The 22,179-nt window shown below is 55.2% G+C and overlaps 2 protein-coding genes across 2 annotated transcripts in view; both read left to right on the top strand.

Annotated features, from left to right (window-relative positions):
• Positions 1 to 255: 255 nt before the first annotated feature.
• ING5 (inhibitor of growth family member 5) lies at positions 256 to 18,339 on the top strand (the record flags this gene model as incomplete). The annotated part of the gene is given in 7 exon segments (XM_014582813.2): positions 256 to 327; positions 6,115 to 6,281; positions 7,646 to 7,757; positions 7,912 to 8,005; positions 16,615 to 16,750; positions 16,876 to 16,937; positions 18,193 to 18,339. Coding segments are annotated over 7 exon segments (686 nt in total), but the record flags the coding sequence as incomplete, so codon positions are not given.
• A 3,344-nt stretch (positions 18,340 to 21,683) lies between these two features.
• The window catches only part of D2HGDH (D-2-hydroxyglutarate dehydrogenase), a gene marked incomplete in the record, with an annotated part of 28,835 nt that continues 28,339 nt past the window's right edge, over positions 21,684 to 22,179 (top strand). Inside the window, 1 exon segment of the mRNA XM_014582816.2 lies at positions 21,684 to 22,165. Within this exon segment, the coding sequence (XP_014438302.2) occupies positions 21,952 to 22,165 (214 nt within the window).

The following is a 22,179-nucleotide window of genomic DNA, read 5'->3' on the forward strand; positions in this document are numbered from 1 at the left end:
CCACGCAGAAGCCTCCCATCCTGGCAGCCTGGTTCTACACTCCCTCTGACTCATAACCTCTGACAGCTTGTGGAGGGTGCCAGGCCGCCAGTAGCACTGTTCAGTACTGTCCTGGACGGAAGTGACCACGCTGCTGCACCCAGACCGCCAGAGACCAGGCAGGGTGGCTGGTCGCTGCGGGCTTCCCGTGGAGCCTGGGAGGCAGTGTCCGGTCCTGCCCCCAGGAGAGCACACCTATGCGTTTGTATGTTCCAGGCATTGAGAACCTTCCCTGTGAGCTTCAGAGGAACTTCCAGCTGATGCGGGAACTGGACCAGAGGACGGAAGGTGTGTCAGGCTGAGGGCGGCTGGAGCGGGCCCCACAGCGGGGGATGAGGCCTGGAGGTGGTGGGTGACAGGGCCTGGAGGGGACTTGGGTCGCAGGACAGGGCTGAGCCCTGCTGTGGACACAGACCGTTTTGGAGCCCGCACTGTACTTTTAAACCAGGTTTTAGTCCCTTGGGCTCTTACACATATCCGTGCCACACCTTGGTAGCCGAGGTGGGTTATAGTCATGTCATCAGTTTCAGTCCTTCAAAGATGTTTCTGTTTTTTGGGCCAGCAGGTGGCATAGTGGTTAAGGTGCAGGACTTCCACATGGTGGACTGCAGTTTGAGTCCTAGACTTTGTGGCTTGAAACTCACCAGACGTGTGTGCATATGTGCCCAAAATCCCAAGAGGAGAATGGAGGAGAAGGGATTGCAACACGGAGGGTGATTTCTCACTTCCCCTCTCACTATCTCTTTTTCTTCTCTAGCCAGCGCATGTGCCATATAGCAGAAACTTTAACAAAAAGAGAAAGAAAGAAAGAAAGAAACATCTTAAGTTGCATATTTAATTCCATTTGTTATTATTATCTTTTTAACTTGACCAGAGAGAGACAGAGAGGAGGGAAGCGAGAGAGTAAACCGTGAGGTTCAGAACTCGAACCACAGTCAGCCATTTGGGAGTCCAGCCACCTGCCAGTCCCAAGATGTTTCTGTTTTCAAATAGCATGTGTAATTTAATAAGTTTGTACTTCCTGACCTCTTTTTTTTTTTTTTTGAATTATTTTATTTAACTTTATTTACTTATTTATTTTAATTTGACCAGACAAGGGCAGAGAGAGAGAGAGAGAGCGCGAGAGAGAGAGCAAGCTGCCAGGTCCTGGACTTAAACCACAGCCATGTGGGAGTCCAGTGCCCTTAATCACTGTGCCAACTGCTGGCCCCTGGAAGAGATATTAATGTCCTCTCTTTGTTGATTTTTAGAGCTATAGGGTGTGCACGCTCACCAAGGAGATCGAAACAGAAATCACCCCTCTCCGGGGGTATGGCCATGCTACAATCCCTTCTCCTCCATTTTCCTTTAGGGATTTTGGGTCTGCACACACATGTGCCCGGCATGAGTTTTAGGCTGCTAGGTTCTGCACTCGACTGTGGTCAACTACATGGGAATCCAGTGATGTAACCATTACACCATCTGCTGCTCCTGATGTCTTGGTGCCTTTATTTAAAAAATTTTTTTTTTTAATTTTGTTAAACAATTATTTAACATTTTTTTCTTTTTTCGAAGAGATTTTTGCTATAGGGCACGTGCGCTCACCAGAAAGACAGAGAGAGACAGAGAGACAGAAAGCAAGAAATCATCCCCCACGCCACAATCCCTTCTCCTCCAGTTTCCTCTCGGAATCTTAGGCATGCACGCACACACACCCGGCTTGAGTTTAAGTCACCAGGTCCAGGACTCGAACTGCGGTCGACTACATGGGAGTCCAGCGACATAGCTATTACCTGAACTGCTGGTCCCTAAATTTATGTATTTTTAATTTGACCAGAGAGGGACAGAGCAAGTGAGGGGTGGGGGGAGTGAGAAAGCAAGCTGCCAGGTCTGTGACTTGAACCGCAGTCAGCCATGTGGGAGTTCAGCACCTGCCAGCCCACAAACCTCCTTAGTACTTAAGTCCTAATTTTCGGACATTTTTTTTTTTTTTTTTTAGAGGTTTTTGTTTTTTACAGGTTTTTGCTATAGGGCACATGCGCTCGCCAGACAGACAGAGAGAGACATAGAGACAGAAAGCGAGAAATCACCCCCTAGGGGGGATGGTCACGCTGCAGTCCCTTCTTCTCCATTCTCCTCTCAGGATCTTGGGCACGCACGCACACGTGCCCGGCGTGAGTTCTAAGCCACCGGGTCCGGGATGCGAACCGCGGTCAACTACGTGGGAATCCAGCGACATAGCCATTATGCTAACTGCTGGTTCCCCAGACATGTTTTTGTTGATTTTTCTCTTAAAATGTTTCTCGTGAGAGAGCATAGCCGCACACAGGAAGGGACCTGAGGTCAGTGAGCCAGAGGAGCAGACACCCCGCCAGGTCCTGTCACGTCTTCACCTCTTCCCACCAGCTGGTCACTGGTGGCTGACGTGTTTCAAGCTGACCTGGGTCGTGAGTCCTGGTTGACCGTGTGGTTCCTGGTACCACTGCTCAGGCCTCTTCTTTCCCCAAAGTTTATCTCACGAGATGTGCACACACAGACACCCAGGTGTGTGAACATGCGCACACACGGCCCTCTGCCTGCCCTTTAAAGCCAGTACGTCCATGCATTCAGGTCGATTTGGGACCTGAACCCCAGGCCTTCCCACATGGTGGTGGCATTGTGCAGGGGTGCCTGCAGCTTACACACCACAGCTGGGTGTGTTGCTCATTGTATTGTTTTTACTCAAAGTCAGAGGGTGTGTGTGCTTGCCAGGGAGAGAGGGCACCCCCACCGGGGCATGGCCGTGGTGCAGTCCCTTTCCTCATTGCTTCATCTCATTCGGGTTATGGCATGCACATAGACTTGCCCTGCAGCTTTCAGGCTGTGGGGCTGGGATTTGAACCTCGGTCTGTGATGTAGGGTCTGACTCCGTATGCACAGGGCTCACCCACCACGCTGTGGGGCCAGCCCACTCTTTCTGGTTTCACACCGGAAATGAAGATGCACTTTGCTGCCACACCAGCTTTTACACACTTCCCTCCCCTGTCTTGGGGGTGTAGCCTGTGGGAATCTGGTGAGGCCAGCGTTGTTTGCCCTGGGGCAGCTGCTCAGGGAGCTTGAAGCTGCGCCATGCTGCATACAGTGCTTACGTGACTGGAGTTCCTTAGTGCTTGCACCTGCACTGGCCCCTGCTTCAACAAGCTGTTTGGAACAGCCTGGCGTGAGCCGTCTTACCACTCCCTGGTGCCCTCCATGGAGCCTGTATCCTAGCTGGGTCCATGCTGCAGATGGTTGTTGCCCTGGGGTCTCCCGTCAGCCCTCTTCAGGGTCATGCTCTACTCCCTGAACTTTAAATGTTCTATTTTTTTCATTTGCTCCCTTGTTTTGGGGAGTCCTCTTTTCTAGTAACTTCCTAAGAGCAGGCACATAGATATTTCTTGTGACATTGTATGTCCAAAAACGTGCTTGCTCTAGGGGCCTCTGTGGTTGAAATTGGCTGGGTATAGAACTCCAGGTCAGGCATTGGCTCCCAGAGTGGTGAAGGCTTGCTCTGTGGTCTCCTGGCTTCTGTGTTGCTGTCAAGAAATTTGGTGCCATTTGGATTTCTGATCTTGTACAAATATGGGACTTATAAGAAATTCATGGAAAATTTGTATTATGGAAGAGTTATGCTGCATGAATCTTAAAGATTTTTGCCTAAAAATAAACTTGTGTTTTAGCTTCATTTTCTCATGAACTTTCTGCAGTTCCTTGTATGTGATCTGTTTCCTTTTCCCGTGTACATGTTGGTTTAGACAGGCTCTCGCTGGGTTGCAGTCCTGCCTCAGCCTCTGAGTATCCAGCCCACAAGCGTGTACTGCCGTGCCAGTTCCTGCAGATGGGATCTTACTGTGCTGCCCACTCTGGTTGAAAGCTCGCCATGCAACCCTTTCCTGTTCAAATGTTGTTGTTTTTTAAAAATATTTATTTATTTCCATTTTTTATTATTATTTTGTAATTTGACCCTAAAGAGACAGAGAGAGAGAGAGTGAAAGGGAGAAAGCAAGCTGCCAGGTCTAGGACTCTAACCACAGTCAGCCATGTGGGAATCCAACGCCTTCAACCACCCTGCCACCTGCTGGCCTCCAGAATCTTTTTTTTTTTTTTTTTTTTGGAGAGGTTTTCGCTATAGGGCGCTTGCGCTCGCCAGACAGCCAGACAGAAACAGAGAGAAAGCGAGAAATCCCCCCCCAGGGGGGATGGCCACGCTGCAATCCCTTCTCCTCCATTCTCCTCTTGGGATCTTGGGCACGCACGCACACGCGCCCAGCGTGAGTTTAAGCCACTGGGTCTGGGACTCGAACCGCGGTCGACTGTGGGAGTCCAGCGACATAGCCATTACGCTAACTGCTGGTCCCCCCCAAAATTTTTTTTAAAGTTTATTTTCTTCATGAGCGAGGCAAAGACTGGTACCCTTGATGAGGTTTCATGCCACAGGCCATGAGCCCTGCTCCCTTGTGGCAGGGGAGGATCCCACTGTCACGCTGGGCGCGTGTTTGGCAAGGCTGAAGTGGTTGCAATTTCCGCTTAGAGCAGCTTGACTTGGAGCGAGTGTGGCTTGATGGGACGTGGGCACAGGCACAGGCGTCTGCTTTCGAGGTTGCTCAGCAAATACGAGAGGCTGTCCTGTCCGCTCCCATCAGACGTGAAGGGGACAGCTCGTGTGGCCCAGGGCCCTGCCCCTGCCCGCTGGCCCGTGCTGCGTGTGGTGCCCGCCCTCCCCTTGGCAGCAGTCCGCTCAGCGTCCGGGCTGGGTCTCTGCCCTCCTCACTCAGTGTCCCCTGTGGGCTAACCTGTTGTCACGTGTCGCTGTCAGTGTTGGTGTCGTGTAGTGGCTGCCTCGTTCATCGTGTGACGGGAGGCTGCGCGTTTGGTGGTATCCAGTTCTCTGTGGTTCACGCGCTCTCAAGTACCGGCTGCCCATGGACTCGGGGTTACTTGGGGGAGTGAGAGTGGCCAGTCCCAGTTGCCATGGCCACATGGAGGACAGGGTGCCCGAGGGTCATTGGAGCCCTGTGACTCACACAGACAGGTGCCCTCCCAAGGGGTGTCCTGGTCTCATTGCCCTCTGGACGCTGCCCAGAGGTCACGGAGTGGTTAGGCTTGAGTTTGGTCTGCCCACGTTCTTGCCGCAACTGGTGCTGTTTGACTTGAATTAGTTTATTATTATTTTTTAAAGAATTGTTCATTTAATTTTATATATTCATTCATTTATTTTAATTTGACCAGAGAGAGACAGAGAGAGAGAAAGAGAAAGTGAGAAAGCAAGCCACCAGGTCTGGGACTCGGGCCATGGTCAGCCATATGAGAGTGTTCAGCAGCTTAACCACCACGCCACCTGCTGGTCCTGAATTAATTAATTCTTAAAGTGGGGCCAGAAAGTGACGTGATGGTTAGGGTTCTGGCCTCCCGCAGGGCTGATCGTGGTCTGAGCCCTGGCCCTCCTTGCTGCCTCCTCAGTTTCCCTGCCTCTCTCTGGTGAGTTAAAGTAGTCATAATGACAGTAAATTAAGTTGAATAATTCTTTATAAAAATGAACTCTTGGGAACAGCAGTTGGCGTGGCCATCGCTGCACTCCCATGTAGTTGACCCTGGTTCCAGTCCTGGATCTGGTGGCTGAAACTCACGCCGGGCGCGTGTGCGTGTCCAAGACCTGGAGAGGAGAATGGAGGAGAAGGGATTGTGGCGTGGCCATCCCCCCTGGGGAGTGATTTTTCTTGCTTTCTGTCTCTCTGTCTCTGTCTTTCTGGCGAGCGCACCCCAATACAAAAAACCCCTCAAAAAAAAAAAAAAAAAAAAAGTGAACTTTTGGAACTCTTGAACTCTCTTTTCTCAGAGAGGGAGAGATTGACGGGCCAGCACCTGGACAGGGTCCCTCATGCTGTGGGACCCTCCAGTCACCAGCCAGGGGCGGGGTGCGTGTGCATGCCGCCTGCTTCCGGTCAGCTGGGATCCAAGTCCCAGTCTGCAGAGAGCCTCACCACCTGCACCTCCGCGGCCAGGCCTGCGGCCTCAGTGCCTGTGTGGCGGGCGAGTGGCGGCTCTTGTGCGGCCCCAGCTTCCGCCCTTCCCTGTCAGATAAGAAAGCCGAGATCGACGTCCTGGCTGCGGAGTACATCTCCACGGTGAAGGCACTGTCAGCCGAGCAGCGCGTGGAGCACCTGCAGAAGATCCAGAGTGCCTACAGCAAATGCCGGGAGTACAGCGACGACAAGGTGCAGCTGGCCATGCAGACCTATGAGATGGTGAGCCCTCCGCCAGGCCTGCCCCGCCCATGGCTCCTTGCTCTGTCTGGAGGAGCGTTGCTCTTGCAGTATCGCCTCCATGTGACTCTTCTGCCAGCTTCTAGTAAAGCCCTCACGCTGGGTCTGCCCAGGCCGCACTCCCCGCTCCCCGTTGCTGGTCTGCCCAGACCCTTCTCCCTGCTCCCTGTTGCTGGTCTGCCCAGGCCCCTCTCCCCGCTCCCCGTTGCTGGTCTGCCCAGGCCCCTCTCCCCGCTCTCCGTTGCTGGTTTGCCCAGGCCCCACTCCCTGCTCCCCTTGGCTCCTATCAGGCTCGGAGCTCTTGAGGGAGCTTGGGAGATAGTGTCACTCGGGAGATATAGAACTTACACGTGGGCAGCTGCTCGTCCATGTTGGAGCACATGTGCTCATAGGAGAGGGTGCACCCTCCCCAGGCTGGCCACACGTGGCCCCAGCCTCCAGTCCTCCAGGACGTGCGTGTGCTCATTGTGGGGGCCGACTGGGCGTGGGGTCTGGCTGCAGTCGTCCCATGGCCTGTTCCTGAGCAGTGCATTGCTTCTGCCATGGAGCTGCCCTGCGAGTGGGATTTGCATGACCCCACTCTCATTCTTGCTGTGAGCAGACTGATTTCTTTTGAAAAAAAATTTTTAGGATGATTCCATTTCATTTATTCATTCATTTATTTTAATTTGACCAGGAGAGAAAGAGAGAGAGAGAGGGAAAGTGAGAAAGCAGATTGTGAGGTCCAGGACTCGAGCCATGGTTGACCATGTGGGAGTGTCCAGGGCCTTAACCACCATGCCACCTGCTGGTCCCAAGCAGACTTTTCTATAAAGCTTGGTTTGGGGCCAGCTGGCAGCCTTGGAGTTTAAGGCACTGAGTCCCCCATGGGTGGCCCCTGGAGTCCTGGACTCCAGGTGTGTGTGTGTGTGTGTGTGTGCTCACCCAAATGCCCTAGAGGAGACTAGAGAAGGAGGGTCTCGCACGGTGGTGGTGGCCGCAGTGGCTCCATTCCCGGTGCTTTGTTGTCACCCAGATGGCCTGCCCACGTGCCGGTGGCTCCCTGTAGGTTACAGCATTTCGGCTTTCAAGTTAGGCTTCAGCATCACAGCCCCGAGTCCTTCATATTACCCAAGTGTTCCTCATTGCCCACACTCGTGGTCTTTCCCCCCCAAATAGTTTTTTTCCTGTGAGGTGTCTCTCAAATGAGTGAGGGTGAAGGCCTCACATGCTGCGGGGTCCTGAAACCTTGGGCCTGCTGCGGCAGGGCGTGTGCTAGTGAGATGCAGCGGGCAAGAGAGGGCTGGGGGCACCAGCAGCCCCGGGATGGCCGTCTGCTCTTCGGTAAGGCCAGGCCTCCCTTGTAGGTGGACAAACACATCCGCAGGCTGGACGCTGACCTGGCCCGCTTCGAAGCGGATTTGAAGGACAAGGCAGAGGGCAGTGACTTCGAAAGCTCTGGAGCGCGCGCACTGAAAAGCAAGTCTGTCATCTGTCCTCATTCGTTGCCCACCGCGCGACGTTTGCGAGCTTTGTCAGATAATGTGGACCTCGGCACAGATGCGCACTGGTGGCTGGGTAAATCGGGTCTTTACTGGGCTCCACGAAAGTAATTTGAGTCTTTCTTTTTCAGAAGGTCGGGGTCAGAAAGAGAAAAGGGGCTCCCGGGGCCGGGGCAGGAGGGCATCCGAAGAAGACACCCCAAAGAAAAAGAAGCACAAAGCAGGGTGAGAGCTGCGTCCTTCCTGGGGAGCGCCCTGGGCGTCTGTCAGGGTGAGCTAGGGCAGCTGTGAGAGCAGAGGCTGCGTGCCAGGTGGACTCTGGGTCCCGGTGCTGGCCTGCGTGCCAGATGTGGAGCTCTGGGTCCCGGTGCCGGCCCACGTGCCAGATGTGGAGCTCTGGGTCCTGGTGCCGGCCCGCGTGCCGGGTGGACTCTGGGTCCCGGTGCCTTCAGGTGTAGGTTGGGACACTCTCAGACAGCCTGAGGGCACCGCTGTCACGGTGACTCATGGTGTCACACTGCGACCTGCCAGGCTTAAGACTGAGCAAGGAGAGTTGGGGGTGAACCCAGCAGGCTGGTGCCAGGACCCTCTGGCTTGGCTGTGTGTGGGTGTGGAGTTTCTCAACGGGCCCAGCCGGAGCCACTCTGCAGAGCGGTGTGTGCTGTGTCTGCTGGCCATCGTGCGCAGCACACGTATTTGTGTGTGTTCGTGGTTAAGCCATGTGCCTGCGTCTGTTGGGTGCATGTCACTGAACTCGAATGTCTTCAGGACACTTACTGGGTGCCCTCTCCCCGCCACCTACTTTACGGAAGTGCCATCCAGACTCAAGGCAGGATACGGAAGGACCTGGTGCCTCCATGGAGGTGACGCGGTTATGGGAGAGGGCAGAAGAGCTTGGGGACCCAAGGGGAAAAACTTCCTTGTTTCAAAACCTGGTGTTTAAACTTACTTTTTTTTTTTTTTTTGCCATAGGTTGCATGTACTCACCAGAAACAGAGAGAGAGAGGGGAAAAGTGAGAAATCACCTCCTGGGGGATGGCCACGCTGCAGCTCTCCTCCATTCTCCTCTCGGGGCTTTGGGCACTCATGCACACGCACCCAGTGTGATTTCGAAGTTTCTGGGTCTGGAACTTGAACTGCTGGCACCACCTGGGAGTCCAGCACCTTAACCACCAGCGTTGTTCTTTCTTTTTTATTTTTTAAAGAGTTAGTTACTTGCTTGGGAACCAGCAGTTAGCGTAATGGCTATGTCGCTGGACTCCCAGTCGACCGTGGTTCGTGTCCCGGACCCGGTGACTTGAAACTCACGCTGGGCGCGTGTGCATGCGTGCCCAAGATCCTGAGAGGAGAACAGAGGAGAAGGGATTGCGGCGTGACCATCCCCCCTGGGGGGTGATTTCTCGCTTTCTGTCTCTATGTCTCTCTCTGTCTGTCTGGCGAGCACACGTGCCTTACAGTGAAAACCTCTCCCCCCCCCAAAAAAAAAGAGTTAGTTACTTGCTTTTATTTGTCATTATTATTGTTGTTATTATTTTAAAGAATTATTTATTTAATTTTATTAATTGTCATTATTTTATTTTATTTTTTTGAAATTGCCCAGAGAGAGACAGAGAGAAGGAAAGCAAGAAAGCAAGCTACCAGGTCTGGAACTCAAACTGTGGTCAGCCATGTGGGAGTCAGCCACCTCGCCACCTGCTGGTCCCTTATTTATCATTATTATTATTTTTTATTATTTTCATTTTTATTTTTATTATAAAGCACATGCATTCACCAGAAGGAGAAAGAGAGAAAGTTGCTGGGTTTAGAACTGGAACTGTGGTCGGCCATGTGAGAGTCCAGTGCCTTAACCACCGTGCCACCTGCCAGCCCCAGCTGCACTGGCTCTTACTACTCTCTTTTCTGCTCTATTTCTGCCCTCTACTCGGGTTCATTTTGGCTTGTTTTTCTAGCTTTTTAAGGCAAAAATAGCTTGAATTACTGATTTTGATACCTTACTCCTACTAATAGCTTTTCACTGCATTCCACAAACTTTGGTATGTTGTGTGAGTTTTTTTAAACTTAATGTATTTATTTATTTATTTATTTTCTTTATGACACGTGCACATGCTGTGTCCTACCTGGTGTCAGGCAGCCCAGATCAGGCTGTATGTGCCCTGCCTTGCTGTGGAGGTCCTGGGATGTGAATTCAGGGCCTTTCCCAGTTGTGTTATTGTTGTAGCAATACTACCACCTGACCTATGTTTTTGCTTTTTTAAGGGTACTTAAAAAATTTTTTTTAATTTAAATTTTTTTTTTTTGGAGAGGTTTTTGCTATAGGGCGCATGTGCTCGCCAGACAGAGAGAGACAGAGAGACAGAAAGCGAGAAATCACCCCCCAGGGGGGATGGCCACGCCACAATCCCTTCTCCTTCATTCTCCTCTCGGGATCTTGGGCACACACGCACATGCGCCCAGCGTGAGTTTTAAGTCACCAGGTCCAGAACGTGAATTGCAGTTGACTACGTGGGAATCCAGCGACAGCCATTACGCTGACTGCTGGTCCCTTTAATTTAAAATATTAAAAAAATTCCTTTGCAAGTTTTCTTTGACCTATAACTTCTGTAGAGGTATGTTTCTCAATTTGTGAATAATTTGGAATTTTCCACATAAGTTTGTGATTGCAGTTTTTGGTTTACTTCTGTTGTGGTCAGAGAACTTTCTGCAGTCAAAATTATTAGGGCCAGCAGATGGTATAGCAGTTATGTCTCTGGACTCCCATGGGGCCGACCGCGGTTTGAGTCCTGGGCCCGGGGAGTTGAAAATCATGCTGGGCATGTGTATGCACCTGCCCAGGATCCCAGGAAGAGAATGGAAGACAAGGGATTGTGGTGTGGCCATCCCTCTAGGGACTGAGTCTTACTTTTCCTTTCTCTATCTCTCTCTCTTTACCCCTGGCTAGTGCGTGTGCCCTGAGACAAAAACGTCTAAAAAATAAGAGGAAAAGAAATTATCTGAAGTCTGAAAAGCTTGGGTTGTGGTCCCGCTTATCTACCTTGCCCAGCGTCGTATGCTCTTGGGAAGCCTTGAGTCATTCCATAGCTGGACTGCCCTGTCGCCTTTTGCACATCCCTAAACACTGTGTCGGTGCCTTGGTTGATGGTGTCCTGTAGGTGCCTGTCCCCTCGCTGATGTCCTGTTCACCCATTCTGTCAGCTCCTGAGAGGAGTGTCGGAAACTTTAGCTCTGGTTACACGTTGGTCTATTTCTCCTTTTAGTTCTACCAGTTTTTCAGATTTTGCTTAATATATTTTAAAGTAGTTATTTGGTATATATTCACTTGGGAGCTTTGTGGTTTGGGACTTTTATTTACTCTATCATTATGAAATGTCTCTTTTTGTTCCTGGGAATACTCTTTATTTTGAAGTCTACTTTGGTGTGAATTTTTTGAAGACTCTTCATCATTGTAACTACTGTAGCCATCTTCTGATGAGTTTTTGTATGATTTATATATATATTTTCATCAGTTTTACAGAATTATTTAATTTTACTTATTGTTATTGTCATCATTATCTGAATTTGGTATACAGCATGTGCACTCATCAGAGAGACAGGGAGACAGAGAAAGTGAGAAAGCAAGCCACCAGGTGTGAGACTCGAACCATAGTCGGCTATGTGGGAGTCCAGTGCCTTAGCCACCATGCCACCTACTGGCCCCATGTTTCAACATGTTTGTGTGTTTCTATGTAGAACAGATTGCTTGTAGGAAGGAAATCTTTGAAAACATTTCTTTTTTTTTTTTTGGAGAGGTTTTTGCTATAGGGCGCATGCGCTTGCCAGAGAGACAGAGAGACAGAAAGCAAGAAATCACCCCCATGGGGGATGGCCACACCATAATCCCTACCTCTCCATTCTTCTCTCGGGATCTTGGGCACACACGCACACATTCCCGGCTTGAGTTTAAGCCACCAGGTCCTGGACTCGAACTGCGGTTGACTATGTGGGAGTCCAGCGACATAGCCATTAAACTAGCTGCTGATCCCAAGAATGTTTTTCATTTCAGAGATTGCCCTGACAATCTCTGCCTTTTCATCGCAGTATTTAGGCTATTTACATTTAATGTAATTGATGACAGATTGAATTTAAATGTGCTAGATTTTTAATTTTTTTAATTGATAGAAGGCACATATGCTTTCCAGCGAGCGAGCGAGAGAGAGAGTGTACACTACCATGTTCAAGACTCAGACTGTGGTCAGCCATGTGGGAGTCCAGCGCCTCAACACCGTGCCACCTGCTGGCCCCATGTAGGTGGGATCTAAAAGCATTGAATTTGGGACCAGCTGGTGGCTTGGTGGTTAGGGTGGCTGGATTCCACATGGCCAACTATGTGGTTTGAATCCTGGACTTGGTCATTTGAAAAACATGCCAAGCTTGTGTGCATGTGTGCCCAAAATCCCAAAAGGAGGGATAAATGGAGGAGAAGGGATTATGGTATGGTACCCTCCAGGGGTGCTCTCTCACTCTCTCTCTGTCTGCTGTGTGCACACGAGCCCTCTAGCGCAGTAAGACACACCGGTGGTGCTCTCTCACTCCTTCTCTGTCTGAACCTTCTAGCCCAGGAGGAGATGCTGGACCCCAGGGAGCAGAGAGTAGCATGGCGGTTACGAGTGTCAGCTCAGCGAAGATATCTGGCCCACGCTAGTGAAGCAGTGAGAGCTTTCGTGATTGAGCTCAGGGGGCCACTGGAGCCTGTGCCAGCGGCCGGTGCCAACAATCACAGTGTCCGCTGTTGCCTTTGGGGAGGGGTCTCTTAACCAGTAGACTCGGGGTCAACTTGTATCTTGTTTTTTTATGTCAATTTTAAGCAGCGAGAGCCACAGAACTAACTTAGCAACAGTAAAGTAAGCCCGGCTAGACCCACTGCCTGTGTGGGGCCATGCCAACTCCGTTCCTGGTGGTCCTCGCTCTTGCACGTGGGTGTGGAATCCTGTATTGACTCCGTCCTGGTGATCCTCGCTCCTGCATGTGGGTGTGGAGTCCCGTGCCGACTCCGTTCCTGGTGGTATGTGGGTGTGGAGTCCTGTACTGACTCCATTCCTGGTGGTCCTTGCTCCTGCATGTGGGTGTGGATTTCTACATGGGGCATTTCTTTGCCCAAATAATTTCTTTTAACTTTTTTTTTTTATAGAACAGGTCTGTTGATGGTAATGAATTCCCTCAATTTTTGTTTCTGTAAAGATGTCTGTTTTTCACTTATAGTTTTTTATTTTTAAAATGTTACTACAGGACACAGGTGCCCACTGGAGAGAAAGGGAGGGAGGGAGGGAGGGGGAGAGAGAGGGAAAGCGCCCTGTCACTCCTGGAGAGAGGCATGCCATGGATTTTTGGCATGCACACACACGTTTTCAGTGTGTGTGTATGTGTGTATGTGTGTGTGTGTGTGTGTCTTTTTTTCTTTAGAGAGGGTTTTGCTATAGGGTGTGTGTGCTCACCGGAGAGACAGAGACAGACAGAGACAGAAAGTGAGAAATCACCCCCGTAGAGGGGATGGCCACGCCATAATCCCTTCTCCTCCATTTTCTTCTCAGGATTTTGGACACACACACATATGCGCCCAGTGTGAGTTTTAAGTGTCTGAGACTTGAACCGTGTTCAACCATGTGGGAGTCCAGTGATATAACCATTATACCATCTGTCGATTTCTCCAGTGTTTCTTTTTCTCTTATTTTTCTTTTTAAAGAATTATTTAACTTTATTTATTTATTTATTTTAGTTTGACCAATGAGGGACAGAGCAAGAGAGAGACAGATTGAGAAAGCAAGCTCCCAGATTGGGGACTCGAACCACAGTCAGCCATGTGAGAGTCCAGTGCCCTTAACCACCATGCTACCTGCCAGCCCCTCCAGTGTGTTTCTTAAGCTGCCACATCTGGGACTCTGACCATGCAGTTGGCCACCTGGGACCACCTGCATTAACCAGCAGGCCACTGGCTAGCTCTATAGGCTCACTTTTAATGTTTGTAAAAAGCCTTTCCTTGGTTCTTTAGGTGGCATGGAGGTTAAGGTGGCTAGATCTCACTTGAATAGCTTAGTGGTTTGAGTCTCAGGCCCTGCAGCTTGAAAATTGTATTCAGTGTCTGTACCCAAAAATCCCAAGAGGAGATTGGAGGAGAAGGGATTGCGGCATGGCCATCCCCCATGGGGGGGATTTCTCGCTTTCTGTCTCTCTGTCTCTCTTTTTAGTGAGTGCACAGGCCCTATAGCAAAAACCTCTCACAAAAAAAAAAGTAGTAAAATGTTTCTACTTAAAGGGCCAGATGCAGGCCGTTCTTTCTCTTGCCCGGCCCCTGCTCCCGCACCACCACCATCCCAGGTCAGCTGGAGGCCGTGGGGGCGGTAGCAGACCCTTCTGGGATGTGGACGCCTCAGGGACTTGCACTCCTCCCGTCGTCGCCGTGTGCCTGTCGTCACCGTGTGGTGGCTGTGCTGGCCCAGAGTGGCCCTGCAGGAAGTCTAGCCCTCACTAGGCCCTAGAGGCAGGGCTGCTCCCTGTGGCCAGCTGCCCCTGTTGCCCTCACCCCGACGTCTCAGATGGGCTCTGCTCTGTGTGTCAGCAGTGGTGTCCTAGGTCTGCCCTGCCCTGCCCAGATGCGGGAGGCTGCCTCTGCATCTCTTGGCTGGAGTGCGGCCCAGCCATCACCTTCCCCAAGGACTGTGGCTGCAGATGTCCTTGGCCTGGGGGTCCTGCTGTGGGTCAGAGCTGAGCCTGGGGCCTGTCTCTGCAGCGGTCAGAGCCTCTTTCTGAGGGTTGTGCTGTGGTCAGGCCGGACCACATGTGCCCTGACGTCTGGCCCTCCAGATGTGGGATGGACCTGCAGGACAGCTCCTGCTACCCGAACGGGACTGGCCCCACCCTCAGGCTGTGCACTGGGCTGTCACAGGTGTTAGATGAGGACATGGGCGACTGGTGATGGCTGCAGGGCTTTGGCCTGAGGTCCCGCGCATCAGCCCGGGGCCCTGCAGATGGTCTTGTCACTGTCCCAGAGACCCAGTCTCAGCTGAAGTGTGCACCAGGGCTACTCTGACCTCTGCCATGTGGCAGGTGGTCAGACGGTCAGCAGCCACATGGGCGCCTGGCTTCTGGGGCGGGCTGCAGCTGCAGGCCTCATGCATCCTTTTTCCTTCTGTGGGGTGTCCTGGCTGCGCTTGGTAGTGGCATGAGTTCAGGGTGGCTCAGGGGGCCCTCAGTCTGTTCTGGTGGCTCGAGCATCCCTGTGAGCCCAGGCCCCACACTGCTCATGGCGTGCAGGAGGAGTGTGATGGCCGCAGGCCCGTCTTCTGAGGCCCTTGGCTCCCAGAGCTGGGCCTGCCAGCGGCTGGTGCTGGGAAGTACGTGGGCCCGACGTGGAGACCTGGTACTGTCTGCCAAGGGCATTGGCATGGGGTGTCTCTTGTGGCTGTCAGGCCGGAAGGTTGGCCACACCAGTGAGCTCCACCAGCAGGCACTGTCCCACTGCCAGGGAGCACTCCTTGGGAGTGGAGTGGCAGTGCCTACAGCCCACATGCGCTGGTGTTTCCGCAGGAGGCTGGGAGGCAGCAGGTCAGCCCGACTGCCCGGCCTCTGGGACTGTCCTCACTACTGGTCCCCAGGGGTCATGTAGCAGCCTTGTAGGGCAGGACAGCAGGACACACACGGGCCGCGAGGCAGAGTTGTGGGGCTGTCGTGTGTGCCTGGCAAGTCTGTGTTTGGTTTTGGTCTGACGGTGGGGTGGGTCGGGGCGTGTTTCTCTGTGCTGACGGCATGTGCCGCCCAGGTGCTCTGTCATGCATGAGTTTATCTGAGAAATCCTACAGCCCCCATAGTGCACCTATGCCAGCAGTGACAGTCACTGGGCCCCGTGTTTCAACGCTGTGGATGTGACTTGGGTAGGGCTATTGTCATGGGCTGCTGCAGGGACAAGGACAGCGGGTTTGGGGAGAGTGGCCCCAGCCGCCAGGTGGCCGAGAAGCATGGTGAGCCTGGGGAGGGTGAAGGGAGCTGCAGTGCTTCGCAGGTGTGGGGCAGAAGTGCCCGTGCAGACATAGGGCAGTCTGGGCACTGGAGGAGGGTGTGGCCAGAGGCCAGCAGGCTGTGATTCCTGGGTCAGGCTGGGTGGGAGGCAGGAGGCAAGGAGGGTTGTTGGCCTGGAGGACAGGCAGACACAGAGGCTGGACTGTCCTGTCCGGGTAGAGACCAGAAGGCACATCTAGGACGGGCCAGTGCCTGGTACTATGCCGTGCGCACTCGGGTCTCCGGGCACCCTGCTCTCTGCACCAAGTCCTTGTCTGGCACCCGTGGCATCGTCCCCACCTGTCCAAGCTCACCACCATGGGTTGTTGGTGTGTGGCTGGTGGTATTTGAGTGAAGTCTTTATGTGACTTAAATGTGCCTCTCCTTGATGGTGGTGTGTGTGCACGTGTGCAGGGGCACGCTCTGAGGTCTGGTTGCACCGGGACCCTGTCCTCTAGTCTGTAGCCTGTCGGGTCCCAGGTGCTGGCTCGTTTACCCGGCATGTTCTGGCCAGTGGGCTGGGCTCACCGAGTGGTTGTGGTCATGTTACCGCCTTGCCTAGGCCCACAAAGACCTGCCTGGGTGCGATGTGCTCACAGGCACGTGCTACCTGTGGACTCTAAGGAGCCGTTCCTGGTCAGAGGGACACTTGGGGTGTCTCAACTGAAGCTGTTTGAATCAGGAAGAGAACGCCCAGGAGCATGGCAGGCCCTTGACCCGCCCCACTTGGGCCCCAGCCCCACCCTCCCCCCAGGGCTCAGGGCCTGGTGCACCCTGCTGTGTGCCTCCGCGACGCCGTGTCCCCACAGGTCCGAGCTCGCCGACGCCATCCTGTCCGTGCACCCGTCCGACGTGCTGGACATGCCCGTGGACCCCAACGAGCCCACCTACTGCCTGTGCCACCAAGTGTCTTACGGCGAGATGATCGGCTGTGACAACCCGGACGTGAGTGCCCGGCCCGACCCGGCCCGGCTGCTCAGGCGCATCTGCAGGGCCACGTGACTGGGGCCCTGCGCGGCAGGTGGGGGCGCTGGTTTCCCCGATCACTGACCGGAGTGCCTCCCTTGCAGTGCCCCATCGAGTGGTTTCACTTTGCCTGTGTGGACCTCACCACCAAGCCCAAAGGGAAATGGTCAGTATGACTCTGTGCTCTCCTGCCTGTCGGTGTGGCTGCCGGCTACCAGGGAGGCTCTGGGAGCTGGGGACGTGGCTGGCGGGAGGGCAGCCTCTAAGCATGTCTGGATGGTGGCTGGGTGGTGTGTCCTCCCACTGTGGTGCCCATCCTGCTTCCCGGGCTGAGTGGGCAGAGGGTCACCTGCCGCCCGCCGGCCCTAGGAACAGTTACCAGACTCATACGTTGTGGTGCATGGAGCCACAGTGTGTCTGGAGACAGCCCTCACACACCTGTGAGGGATGTGGCCGTCACCTCGACGGAAGTGAGAAATGCCAGAGTCAGGCCCTGGTTCGTGGGAGCCAGCTGCTCCTGGGCCCTTGGGCAGGGCACCTTTCCCGTCATCCCTGTGGCTTTGCCGAAGCACAAGCCTGGCTTCGTGCCTGGCCTCACGTGGACACAGGCTGGTAAGTGGAGGTCAGAAGTTGTGTCCGGCTGCCCTCCCTGTGCAGCACCAAGGGTGTCATGGTGAGGTCCCTGCTGTCTACACAGATAGGAACTGGGACACAGGTCCTGAGTGCTGGGGTGTGGGGTGGGGCTTCCTCGAGGCCTCTCTGTGGCTCGCAGTGTGCAGGCTTTGCCCCTGGTTGGTCAGGTTGGGACAGGTTGTCACACTGCAGCGTAGTTAGGGCCTGGAGCCAGCCAGCAGGTGAGCTGAGGCGACCTCCCCGCAGCCTGGACCACGCTCCGAGTGGCTGCCACCATCTGGGAGAGCCTGCAGCAGGCCTAGGCCAAGACTGCTGCCCTCGCACGGCCTCGTACCAAGGAGTGAGGGGCCCTGCAGGTCCCAGGATGGGCTGGCCAGGGGACAGAGCGTGCCCACGCCCAGGGCCTCAGCACCCACGGGCCGCAGACACTCTGCCAGCACAGGTGTGGTGGGCCCCTTGCTCAGTGACTGCCGTCAGGGCGGGAAGGGCTCGCCATGCCAAGCAAGCAGTTATCTGCCTCAGCTGCCGGCTCCACGGGCGTACGTTCTGTCCCATGTCCTCCGATCCCATGTCCTCCTGTCCTGCATCCTATCTTGTGTCCTCCTGTCCCGTGCCCTCCTGCCCCATGTCCTGTCCCGTATCCTCCTGTGCCGTGTCCTCCTGTCTCCTGTCCCGTGTCCTCCTGTCCCTGTCCTGTCTGTGTCCCGTGTGTTCTCCCAGGGTGGGGAGCGAGGAGTGGGTCTGGCACAGGCTGGTGGGCAGGACGCTGAGCGCTGCCCTTCTCGCAGGTTCTGCCCGCGGTGTGTGCAGGAGAAGAGGAAGAGGAAGTGAGCAGGGCCGAGGCCGGCCTGGAGGGCGAGTTGGCGTGTTCTTGATCGTGTTGCAATATTTCCCTTCGTGTTAGAACTACCTTGTTTGGATTGATACCTAATAACTCAGTGGCCAGTTTCGATCCCGGGGTTCCCTGAACTGAGCAGGGAACTGGCATCGGCCCCATTTGTGTGAGGAGTGGCCCTGTGGTGACCTCGCTACTGACTCTACACCCCTGTCCCAAGTGCGAGGTCACTGTGGGGTCTGGACAGACTTCTGTGAAGTTGGCGCAGGGGAGACGTCCAGCCTGGTACTCGGCCACCGCGTGCCTGTGTGGCATGTCTGCGGCTCCTAGGGCTGTCCGCATAGCCTGTCCACCACCGTGAGCCCCCGCCACGCCGGCCCTGAGCCAGGACACTGCCATGTGCTGGGAAGGGCCGGCCCTGACCGGGAGGTGGTGGCTGTGCCTCTCCGTGCTTTGCTGCCTGGGTGGACTCTGTCCCCCCTCCAGGATGGACCTGGAGCAGACAGTGCGACCCTGGAAGACCACGGCCAGCAGCGACGAGGCCGGCGTGCCAGCCGCTGGTGTCTGCCCCTCCGGGGATCCTGATACTTTACTGTGAAGAGGAGGCCGGCCCCATAGCAGGAGGGCTGTGGGGCTGTGGCTGCTGTGGGTCCCGCCTGGGAGCTGCTCAGTCTCGTTTGCAGTGGGGGCAGAGGTGGGCCAGCTGCGGTCATGGGATACAGTGTGTGAGTTGAGTGTGCATATGTGAGTGCGTGTGCATGTGTGTGTGCATGTGAGTGTGAGTGCATGTGCGAGTGTGGGAGTGAGCGTGTGTATGAGTGTGTGTGTGGGTATGAGTGAGTGTATGAGTGTGAGTTTGAGCTTGTGAGTGAACATGAGTGTGAGCATGTATGAGCATGTGCGAGTTTGTGTTAGCGTGTGCAAGCATGTGTGAGTTTGTGTGAACGTGTGTGGGAGCACGTGAGTGTGTGTGTGAGCATGTGTGTGAATGTGTGAGTTTGTGTGAGCATGTGTGAACGTGTTTGAGCATGTGTGAGCATATGTGTTTGTGAGCATGTGTGAGCGTGTGTGCGAGCATGTGTTTGAGCGTGTCTGTGCAAGCGTATGTTTGTGTGTGAGTGTGTGCGAGCATGTGTTTGTGTGTGTATGCAAACGTGTGTGTGTATGAGTGTGTGTGAACATGTGGTGCCACAGTGGGTTCTGGAACGCAGTCAGGAACTAGAGTGCTTTTGTTTAATCAGCATTTGCCAAACCAGTTGTGAGCGTTGTTCTGGTAACGTAGGGAGGAAGTGCATCCACGTGGCCTGGAGCACGTGTGTCCTGACACGTGATCTGCAGGTTGCTGCAGCTCTCTGGCTGGAGCAGGCGCGTAGAGCAGCTGCAGGAGGACCAGGCGCAAACCTGTCTCCTCGTGAGGAGAGTCACCGTGGTGACAGTTTAGCCCCGACCGCCATAGCAAGTGTCTTGCCTGCTGACAGCCTCGCTCAGGGGGAGCGCTGCAGCCTGTCGGCACCAGCCCCAGGGCCAGCGAGCTCTGGGGGGCCGCACTTGCGCCTTCCTGATCTCGGCCCTGGGACCACACGGGGCACACGTGCCTGCCCTCACCGGAGAAGGGAGCTGCTCGCCGGCGGCGGTTGTGGCATGGGTTGCCTGGCTGGCACTGCTGGTCCTACCTGGCGTCAGAAGCTGGGGAGTGGGGTGGGCGGTCCTGGGAGGTCCCAGACCTGCAGAAACCTCCCAAGACCTGAGCCCCTGCAGTGTGGGGCAGAGGTAGGGTGAGCCCCGTCCCAGCCAGGGCGCTGAAGCTGGGCACACCCTCACCCCGATCGCAGCTCTGGGCTAACACAGGTGTTTAGAGATCATGGCGGGGGGGGCTTGGGCGTTCGTCTTCTCCACTCGTCTCCCGTTTTTTGTGGGGAGGGACGGTAGGTTCAGGGGTCTGATGAACCAGGCCTGGGCCCGCTGGTGCTCACTAGTGCCATGTCTGGCTTTTAGAGCAGCTTGCACCATTGTCCTCAGGTGTGCTGCCCTCTCTGTGGTGACTGTTCCGAGTTCCCGCTGACCTCTGTGGTGTCCTGCCTGTCACAGTGCTGTCACCACAGGAGGGCACAGCCTCAGGGAATGGGAAGCAGAAACAAGACCCTGTGGCTGGGGCTGCTCCTGACCTGGCTTGCCATTGGGGCGGTGTGAGGGCCACTGATGGCGCCTCTCCTGGGCGGCTCAGGGCCACATCCAGGCGTCACACCTACCCAGGATCAGACCTGACCCTGGGGTGGTGTGGGCCTCTCCTGTCTTGGATCGAGGGTGTCTGGGCTGGGCCATGGGTCACTGCAGCAGCTTCCTCTGGCCCCAGGGCTGTGGTCGTTCCCTGAGGGGAGGGGTGTGTGTGTGTTCTTGGGCGAGCGGGCAGCACTGGCGAGAGCCCTGGCCCACGTCTGGACTCAGCTGGGTGCTGCCGAACCCCAATGTGTGACTGACATCCTCATGGGCCCCGGGCAGGTGACAGGACTGGCACCAGCCACAGGCCGGGACAGGCAGTGCGGGGACCACTGAGGCCAGGGCTGGAGGAAGTGGCAGGAGGGGTCCTGCGTTTCTGGAGAAGAGTTGGGTCACTGCCTGCGCCAGGAGGAGCCCTAGCGGGAAGTCTGAGGAAGGTCCTTTCCAGGATAACGTCCTTTTCAGGATAGAGCTCTGTGTCACGGCCCCCAACCCCCGTGTGTGTTCTGTGCTGTTCGCCTTTGCCACTTTTCATCCCAAAAGATGACACAGCTTTAATGTGGATGTTACGTTTTTTTTCAAGGAATAGTTATCTATGTTCCCTTTGTAAAGGAAAGGTGGTATTGTAAATCTTTTTATTAAAGAATGTAAAGATGTATATCTGTATTTTTGGATCATGTAATAGATTATGGATATATTGTTTAATAAAGTATTTTTTTGAACAAACATCGAAGTGCTTTGTTTGGGGAAGAGGCATCAGGCGCCTTCCCAGCGGGGTCTGTGCCCGTGGGCGCCACGTCCTTACTGTGGTCGCCTGTTTCCTGCCGCCGCCCGAACGGTGACGGCAGGGTGGGGCGGCCCTGGCCCCGCAGGCGCAGCCCCAGTGCGGGAGCATCGCCAGCCCGCGGTCGGTGGGGCGGGCACGTGTAGTCTAGCCTCGGTTCGCCGCGCGTCCCCTGGGGCTCTGACCCCGCGGCAAGACGAGGGCGCTCCCTGGCGGGGAGCCCGTGCGCAGGCGCGGCCACACTCCGCCTAGTCCTGCTCGGCGGCGACGCAGCGTGGTGCGTGCGCGTGCGTCGCCGCAGCACGGGTGCGCGGCGTGGGTGCGTGCGTGTGCCTGCTCCGTCCCGGGGACGAGCTTGGTGCTCGCTGGCCGCCCGTCGCCGACCTCGTTTCTCCGCCGCCTGGCCGGAGCCGGCTGGGCGGGACCCCCGGCGCCGCCACTTTTCAGCTGGTGTCCCGCGAACGCGGCACCTCCCGGGTTGGTGCACAGTCGGGCGCCCTCCGGTGCATTGGCGCCTCGCAGCCGGGTCTCGGTCTGAAGGACGAGCACGTCAGAGGGTTCTGGTTCTGGTTCTGCGAGGTCGGAGAGTGCCGCCAGACTCTCCCCTCGGTACAGCTGAGTGTCCTCAGAGCTCAGAGGTGGCTGCGGGGACTAGCCCTGCAGAGCGTCCCGCCCCTCCCGCCCACTTCTCCGCTGGGGCTCCTGGGCTGCATGTTGGGTCACTGTCTCAGGACAGGAGCGATGGTGCCCAGGTGGCCAGTGTGGCTGTCCCGCTCCTCTCTGGGCAGGCGGGTGGCAGCCTGCTGGCTGAGAGGCTTGGGCCAGTGGCGGAGGTGGCCGGGCGGCCCCAGCCTGGCCAGCAGGGGCTGCTCCTCCACACCCTCCCGGGACCCGGAGGTGCAGCTGACCTGCAAGCGCTACCCCGGGCGGCGGGGGGGC

This window comes from Tupaia chinensis, unplaced genomic scaffold (assembly GCF_000334495.1).
Source record: "Tupaia chinensis unplaced genomic scaffold, TupChi_1.0 Scaffold143823_1, whole genome shotgun sequence".
NCBI classification, from domain to species: Eukaryota; Metazoa; Chordata; class Mammalia; order Scandentia; family Tupaiidae; genus Tupaia; species Tupaia belangeri.